General features: G+C 47.1%; 1 protein-coding gene across 4 annotated transcripts; it reads right to left on the reverse strand.

Annotated features, from left to right (window-relative positions):
- Positions 1 to 3,038: 3,038 nt before the first annotated feature.
- C1H11orf87 (chromosome 1 C11orf87 homolog) lies at positions 3,039 to 8,334 on the reverse strand. Of its 4 annotated transcripts, none has more exons than XM_059417869.1 (2): positions 8,145 to 8,334; positions 3,039 to 7,059 (listed from the first exon to the last, which is right to left on the reverse strand). In XM_059417869.1, exon 2 carries the CDS (start codon positions 6,800 to 6,802, stop codon positions 6,206 to 6,208), a length of 597 nt encoding a protein of 198 aa, XP_059273852.1. In that variant the 5' UTR covers positions 6,803 to 7,059; positions 8,145 to 8,334; the 3' UTR covers positions 3,039 to 6,205. The 4 variants fall into 4 exon arrangements, with proteins under 4 accessions (XP_059273852.1, XP_059273880.1, XP_059273860.1 ...); XM_059417897.1 differs by lacking the exon at positions 8,145 to 8,334 and adding an exon at positions 7,870 to 7,890; XM_059417877.1 differs by lacking the exon at positions 8,145 to 8,334 and adding an exon at positions 7,473 to 7,552.
- Positions 8,335 to 8,628: the final 294 nt, after the last annotated feature.

Genomic DNA, 8,628 nt, shown 5'->3' on the forward strand with positions numbered 1-8,628 from the left:
TAAACAGTGATACGAGGTAAAAGATGCAACCCATACCCAGATTATCTATCCAAATGTGGAGAGACTGGGTAGAAGTTCACAAAGAGATAAATGTAGGATAATATTCAAGCTCTCACCTTTAGGAAAATGAGAGAGTAGGACCTTGATCATGAATTAATGTCCTTTCAGGAATACAACGGTTTAGTATGTAGTAATATATGTGTCAAATATCTCCCAATTTAGGATCCCTTATCAATAAGCTTCTCTCTGTCTGTCTGCTATACTCTAACCACCATTAAAGGCTCATCATAAGGCTGAAATCAGGAAAGAGACAAAGCCCATTGCAGACATGGGATGCCACCTATGGTAGAAGGAAGCTCCAGTAGATAAAAAGGGGCATTGAGAGGAAAATTTGTTTCTTGAAGTTTGGGGCAATTCCAAGAAAAAAAAAGATGAGACAGAAGAGTGAGACAGGCAGCTGTTTAGGTTTTAATGCTTCTCTTCTCTACACACAAGAAGAAGGGGTGTTGCTTCATAAACATGTACATAGTTTTGGAGAAGTCCAAGACTTAGGGCATATTGGCAACCCCACTCTCTGGAATGTACCAGAGTGGAGCAGTAAGACCTAGTTCATGGCACCATCTGATGTGGAGCAGGGTTGGCTGAACTGGGGTGGCAAGGGTGGGTAGGGCCATGCAGGACACCCAGAAGTTTCCATATCTATAAGAGGACAAAGTGTGACAGCCTGCTGGACCTAGCAGGGGCAGGGTGCAGGATATACAGATATACAGATCCTATGGAAAATGACTTGAGACTCAGGAGAAAGGCCCAGGGTCTAAGACTCAGTGGTGAAAGTCAGCATGAAAGCTAGAAAGGACAACAGCACTTCTAATGGGAGAGCCGTCCTATTCAACCACTCCCCAGTGGAGTTCAGCCAGGACCCAAAGAATGTAGATGAATGTGAGGCTTCCCATTTCCCTCACTGCCACAAAATCCCGTCAGCCATATCCTTTCTGCACATACCTGATTATACCAGAGAAGGCAGGAAAAGAGGAGATTGAAAGACTAAGTATATGACCTAGAGAGCCGGAGCTTCTGCCTCAAAGGACTGCTAATCTCAGTTTATTGGGTGATACTAAATTTATAAACTTCCCATTTTGTGATGCAGTTGGTCTGAAGTGAAGAAGTTCTGATGAGTAATAATTAAAAATAAAAACTAATTTCTTTTAGCATCTGAGGGCAATAGCATGAGTAATTTTATAATCTTACTATATTCTACATCAAGAAGGAAATAGTGTCCAAAAAGCCAATTAACAAGAAAACTCTTTTATTGATAGAAAAGCAAAACAAATTTTCCATGAATTCTAATATCTGTTTCATTCTGTTTGTTGGATATATTTGAGTTCAAAAAATCAGTTTTTTCTGTTGCTCTTGTCATTGTTGTTGTTGTTAATCCCCTTATGGGAACAACCCAATGGAATCACAAGTGTCTCTGCTTCAAACAGGTAGAACTACCTTGACAAGACGTTGTCCTCAATTAAAGTTAATTAAATTCTTTTTCTTAGCTAAGCATTCCTACATGGCACCAACTGGTTGGTGACATTAGTAAGTACTGACGTCAAGTCATCAAATCTGTTTCTCAAATGTTATCAAGTAAATCAGAAACCAAATCAGAGTCACATTAAGGTTCAGTTCAACCCTTTTATAGATAGCTTAGTTCATTCAAACGTGAGCTAAAACATCTATGAGCCAAAATCACTAATTCCCAAAAAGGATGGCCCAGAGAAGTGGTTTTCCAAATTCAGATTCAGAGTCCAGATTCACAGGGGAATGGACCTGAGGAGCCTGACCAGATTAGATTAAAGTCCCTGGTTTTAATTTAACCTACAACTTCCACATAATATCAACTAGCAATTGCTCAACTGTTACCCACAGAAAAGCATTTAAAGCACATGTCTACACAATGGAAAAAAATGGAATTTTAACCATTATCTAATTAATTCAATCGATATAGACAGAAATGGTGGAAAAGGTCGATGCCAAAGTTTTTTTTTTTTTTAAAGCTAATTATCCATATTCTCTGAAAACTACATTCCAAACTAAACAGATAATGGTTAAATTTTCACTTTACCTTGAAGCTATGCAGATATAAGTTGTATCTCCGTACAACATATAGGCTGAAAATAAAAAAAAATCAAGCCACAATCCAGATTTTGTGGTCTAGACAGCCCTAAAGCTCTTCTAGATATTTTTACTTTCCATCTAGATATTTAAACCACATAGGTATGGTCACAAATTCATTATCATTGCTACATTTGAGTCACTAACTAGGAAAGGAAGCTTATCTAATTACCAACTCCCCAAGCCAAACAAGACTCTCCCTTCCATTAAAGAAAGAGAAAGTCATTCAGATTTAACCCCAGAGAAATAAGTACATGCATATATCTGACTTCTCAGCATCCTCTCTGGATAAGAGGATGGCACAATGGTTTGGTTTCCATCTCGTTCTTGTAATGACAGAAAAGAGAATACAAAAAGTCCATTGTAAATTTGTACAAAATGTATGCATATATAAATACATATCTATGGGTGTATATAAATTCTAAAGAAGATTATATTCATCTACATCTTTAAGATTCAGAGTCCCATACAGTTGACATGATGGTTTTCTCACTCCAATTTTCTCACTTTTTAAAAACAGTAAGAATCAAGCATGCCACCTTATTAATACTGAACAGCAAGTGCGGAAGTTGAGCTGTAGCTACAGGGATTTGAAGCAATTCATTTGACGGGACATCAGTGAACAAAATCCTTAAAATAAATGCAGCTATTTCCAGATTGCCTTTTGTTTCATACAAATGAAATCCGAAATGCCCTGTTGGTAGCATCCCAAACTCCTGAGACTGACAACTGAGCTCAATAAGATGCAATGTTCTAAACAGGGTCTGTGCAAATTGCTCGGATATGTGCTTATTGCAATAATTTGGTGTGGGGACTGGTGTTACTAGAATTTCATGTAATTCACTATCTCATAAAAAAAATCTCAAGTGACACCATCAGAAGCTTACAATTCTGACTATATTAAACTCAGCATGGAATTTGACTCACAAACCACATCATCTTTACAAAGAGCACTATTAAAAATATTAAGCCACAGTCAGTTAATGGAGAAAGGCATACAGATTTAAAGGTGCACAATGAGAGCATGTTACGGATGTGTGCCATGTTTAGAGGTATCAGGATGTTTTTGAAATGGTATACATAATGCTTTCATTTCTCCTGTGTCCTCTATTCCTTTGGGGAACTCTGACATAGGACGCTCTCATAATGACCCCCTAGAGTGTACTGGCTCTCCCTGGAAGGGGTTATTATTGCATGCCTTGAATGCACTGCGATTCATAAGGCAAGAACGTATGAGTAGCTTCAGCACCAAGGAAATGGAATCATCATCCAGCACTGCTCACAACAGAACATCTTATTGCTTTAGTAAAATGGGAAATTATTCACTGTAAGAAGTGCCCCCAAACAAGGGGAAGAAGGTAATATCCACACACTTAGGGGAGCTTACTGGAAATGAGGAAGCTCCCTTCTGAGTCCCTGGTTCTATTCAAATTTCAAGTCCGAAAGTCATTCTGTAATAAGGTATTAAGGAGCTACAGCTACATGAGGGTGAGCTACAAAAATTAATGGATTTTCTTCTTCACAGTGCCTTAGTCATTCTGATGTACAATGTAGAGCTCTGATGCACTGAAGGATTCCCTAGCGGCCTGAGGGAGGTACTGCATTCTTTTACCTATTACTAGGGAGTGACTAAGGCACTGGAGAGAGTCTGGTTCATTGTTTAATATACTGAACCCAAAGATTCTACCTGGTCTTCCTAATATTACAACATGGCATGCTTAAATGATGATCCTCTGTACTTCAGGAAAGGATGTGAGTGAATATCTAATGGGTGGTTAAAACTAAGCTTGTTAAATTATTTGTATAAAAGATGCAGACGGAACTTGACCTAAAACCTCATAGGTAATATTCTTCTCTACATAAGAGCACAGAAGCCTGGAACCAAGATGGAAAACCTAGAATTACTAGTTATTTGGAAGAGGGATGCACTTAGGGGTATGGTCGCCTTACACTCTGCAGGTTAATAAGAACTCTTTCGGTTGAGCTTTCTGTAGAACATCCACATTCATACATTGTCCAAACATTTAAACAGCTTTCGAAGATTTGGTTCCCAAGAAAGGATGCCACTGCATATAATTAAGACTGTAACACGTTTCTGGCCCCTTCTATCATCAGTCCAAGGGGAACAAAGTGGGAAATAACCATAGGTGGACCCCATTTCTAAGACAGACGGCCTTGTCTGGCATCAGGAGGGAGAAGAAAAACATCAATCTTCTTCTTTCTCACTTTGCTTTTCTCTCAATCTTTTTTGGTGTATCCAGCCAATACAGGTAAGCCAGACTGCGAAAGAGAAAAGAGCCCTCCCTTCACTGCACCTCGGATGCAGGCACAAGTTTTTAACTGAACAGGCTTCATATATTTTCATCCTACAAGTAGTTACCAGGTTTAACTTCCCTTGAAATTTGCATGTCCTTTCATCCAAATCGCCCAATACCCCCCCCAGCCTCGCCCCCCCCCCCAACACATACAGTACAAGCAAGCATACCCTCATCTGCCTCCGGGGGTAACTGCATGCAGGCAGGACTACAGGCACTGTTTAAATATTAACCATGTTTTAATAGATGGCATTCCTGCACATCCATTATTTGTCTGTTCTCTGTTGTGGTTGTTTCTGTTATTCGCAAAAGAAAAAAAAAGAAAACATATGTGTTATCTTTTTATAACAGTCGACTACAGAATAAGGTACAAAAGAACACTTCTGGAAACAGCAGAAGCCGGGTCTGCACCACTGAATTGCTCATCCAGGGGTGACCATTGTATCAACAGCTAGAAATGAAGAACAAGACTCTACAGTTTGGGGGATGTAGTACAGAACTAGAGTTTGCTTCTGTATTTGGTACCAATATAATAAATATATAACAAAGGTGCACTTGCTCTAAGAATGAAACAGAAACATTCTGGTTGGTTAGATACTGCACTTTCAGTACTGTACATCACCTAGTAAATTTTTTTTTTTACAAAAAAGGTAACTTATGCAATGTTTAATAATAAAACCAATACACGCAAACCCGATTATAGAAAAAGAAGAAACCAACAAAGAGCTAAAATAGTCATTTCCCAAAACAGCCCCTCCTCTGCCTGTTCAACCAAAGAAAGTAACCAGTCCGGGGAAGCAATTTCAGCACCACACCTGGCTGGACAGCTTCTGGATCCTTGGTGAATCCTGGAGACGCCCCAAGTCAAAGGTGTACAGCTGGGGGCGGGGCAGAGAGCTAAAGCAATAGAGTTTCGTTTCTTTTCTTTCTTTCTTTCTTTCCTTTTTTTTTTTTTTTGTTCTTTCATTCTTTCTTTCTCTTCTTTCAACTCATTTAAAGATTTTCAGCCAGCGAGGGACATTTCTAAAAGTAAATTTAAATGCCTGGTCCTAGAAAGGGGAATGGTTAACTAAGGGCTGAGGAAGAGGGCTGGCCAGAGATGGGTACATGTCACACACATTTTTCTGGGACTGTCTCTGTGGCCTCTTGTAGTTCTGGTGCTTAATGTAGACGTTTTCTTTATAATATAGTATTGCCTGAGCCCAGCTTAGGGTGGGTATGGCGAAGGGAGGGAAGCTGAAGGAAAAGTGAAAGCTTGGGGGGGAGGGAAGGTAAGTGAACCTTAACCTGACAGCTATGTACAACACACCGGGCCCCCTCCATTCCCTTTGCTCCAGGAATCAACGCCTTTTTAAAAATATTTGGTAGCTTGTGCGGTTTCTTCTCCTTATTGTAGGGGGGAGGGTGCAGGGTGGAGAGGGAAGACGCATCCTCCATCAACAATGAGAAATTAGGTGATTTGTCATGCGCTTGGATTGTGTTATTAGTATATAATTACTATAAATATTAATAATAAAGTATTATCAGCGTTATTTCTTCTTCGAGACTTTCCTCGCCCAGTATTTACAAATGCCGCACAGTGCCTCGGCGGAGGACGAACAGAGTAAGGGGAGAGCAGACAGGGAAAGAAGGGGGGGTGCAGGGAAAAGTGGAAGAAGATGGAGGGGGGGGGAAAAGCAAGGAGGGCAGAGATGCTGGAAATGAGGAAGGGGATGGCGGGGGCTAAACAATCAGGACAGGACCACCGTTTGCAAAAGGCCCTCGCCAGCTGTGTCCAAACAGGAGGAGGCCCCGTGTGCTCCTTGCGGACTGGGGGCCGGCGGGGGAGGTGGAGCGGCACAGGGACCCTGGCGCGGAAGGCCAGGGGACGAAGACGAAGAGGAGGCGTTGGAGGGGGCGCAGAAGGCCAAGTCCCGGGGCTGCCTCTCCAGCCGGGTTTCTTTCGCGTGGGTGGGGGCCTGGCCGCCCGCCGGGGGTAGCCCCCGACCGCCACGGTTGCTGCTGCAGTGATCCCGCTCGTACTCCTCCTGCGCCCGCTGCATCTTCCGCTTCTTCATCCTCCGCTTGTGGATGTGGAAGGTGGAGAGGGACAGCACGATGAGGCAGAAGATAAGGGTGACCAGGACAATCAGCACCAGCGTGGAGGAGAAGGACTGGAAGAGCTGCTGTCCCACCTGCGTGATGCAGGTGCCGCCACCGCTGCCACCCGCGCCCGGGCCACGGGCGCTCGCGTTGCCACTGCCGCTGGCGTTGGGGGAAGCAAAAGTCCGGTTGAGGAGACACGGCGGCAGCGCCAGCCTCAGCTCCTTGGGAGCCCTGGCACTCATCGGCGCTGGGCTGGGAGGGGCCGGGCCCACCAGACTTCCTCTCTTGGGCAACCGTTCCCACCAGGAAAGAAGAGGACGAGCCCACGCCACCCAAAACTACTCCCTGGTGCGGGAGGGGATGCACGCGCGAGCGAAGGACGGAGAGAGCAACCGCGGACAAGCAAGCCGGCCAGGAAGCGAGCGGTGCCCAGGAGATCCTCTCTGGCCCCGCCTGGAACGCGTGTCCGCGCGCCCTTTTCCTCTCCCAAGGCACCAGGCTGCAAAGAGAACAGGCTTAGTTAGGATCCCGGCCGCTGCCCAGGGGAGTGCGGAGGACCGGAAGGATCAGCCACTACCGCAAAGCGGCCCTCTGGGCATACTGCCTCGGCCGGGCGCTGCCAGTCTTCTCCGCAGCCCGGGGACCCCAACCCGCCCGCCCCTGGCCGCGCACCCGAGCCGCCAGCTTTCGCGCTCGCGCCACTCGCGGGGAAGGGGTCTGCGCCGGCACCGCGGAGAGACAGATTACTCAGCAGATAAGGCAGCCTTCCTGGGCCCTCCACAACTTTCTAATTGCAACAGACACACAGCCGCCTGGGAACGCGGTCCCCGCTTCCCAGAGGACCGACTCGCCTCCTTCCTTCGCCCTCTTAGTGGATGTCTTCCTGTGCATCCCACCCTTCCCAGCACCCACCCCCAAGCGCCGAACAAGCGGGCTCCGGGTGCGCAGTACTGCCTTCTCTTCCCTTCCCTTCCCCTCCAGACTCCTCTTCCCTGGCCGGCTTCAGGCCCCTTAAGTCCCATTCCCAAGGGGACACCACAGCAACCACATCCCACTCCGCCTGTCTGTGACCACAGCTGACGCGCTGGATCACGCTCCCTCCATTCTACAGTCTTCTTCCCGGTACCTCCGCCCCCCAATCAGAAAAAGAAAAGCAGCTGAAACACCTTTTTCAGCTAAAGCACATCCCCGCAAACGCCCCCTTCTCTCCATCTCCCTGTGCCCCGCACTCAGCAGTATCCTGCTTCTTTCTAAGGGGACTGGAAATGGAAGGGTCTGGGTTTTCGTTTGCAAAGTTTGGAGAACGGACCTTCCCTCTGGCCTCCCCAACCCCAGCCCGAGGCTCTTCCCGGGGACCAGAGCCAGGTAGACCCGCAGCACACAGCAGAGCCCCCTTGCCGTGCTCGAGAGGCAGCTGCAAACTGTTGCACTGCGGAGCACAGACGAGGCGCGCAAGCCGGGTCTGGGCAGGGTGGGGGCCGAAGCTATAGCCAGGGGTGCCTGCGCAGGCCGCCGGGGCTGTCCGACCCGCTCGCGCCCCACCACCCAGCAGCCTGGAACCTTCAGCCGCACCGCGTCCCTTACCTGGGGCCACCAGCTGGCTGAAGGGAGGGAGCCCCCGCCGCGCGGCTGCAGTGGCGGCTGCAGAAGGCGCGGAGTGAAGGGGCCAGAGACCAAGCCTCGCTGCTGCCGCCGCCGCCGCTTCGGGGAGCTCAGCTCGCAGCCTATTGCCAGAGAGGCCGGTGACGTCAGGCAGCCACTGCCAGGGCTCCAAGCCACCCCTCAGGCCCCCACCCCACCCGCATACCCTAACATCTCCTCCTGGCAGAGTGAGCCTCTGCCACACATTCCCGGTTCCTGGTCCTTCCCCTCCCTGGGGCTGGGTACGGGGAGCGACCCCAGCACCCTGCAGTGAGAGACCCACCTTCGGCACTCCTAAGCCTGGGAAGGGAGAAAGCTTCAGCTCCCAGGCTTCCTCACCCTCAACCCTCTTCCACATGGTCCCAGGAACACATTTTTACACTCTATAGAGAGCCATCTCCCCGCAGGGTACACATTCGATTTTTTT

The sequence above is a fragment of the Mustela nigripes genome, chromosome 1, assembly GCF_022355385.1.
Source record: "Mustela nigripes isolate SB6536 chromosome 1, MUSNIG.SB6536, whole genome shotgun sequence".
Lineage (NCBI taxonomy): Eukaryota > Metazoa > Chordata > Mammalia > Carnivora > Mustelidae > Mustela > Mustela nigripes.

Coding starts and splice junctions, on each gene's coding strand:
- C1H11orf87 (XM_059417869.1), bottom strand. CDS start 6,802: ATGAGTGCCAGGGCTCCCAAGGAGCTGAGGCTGGCGCTGCCGCCGTGT.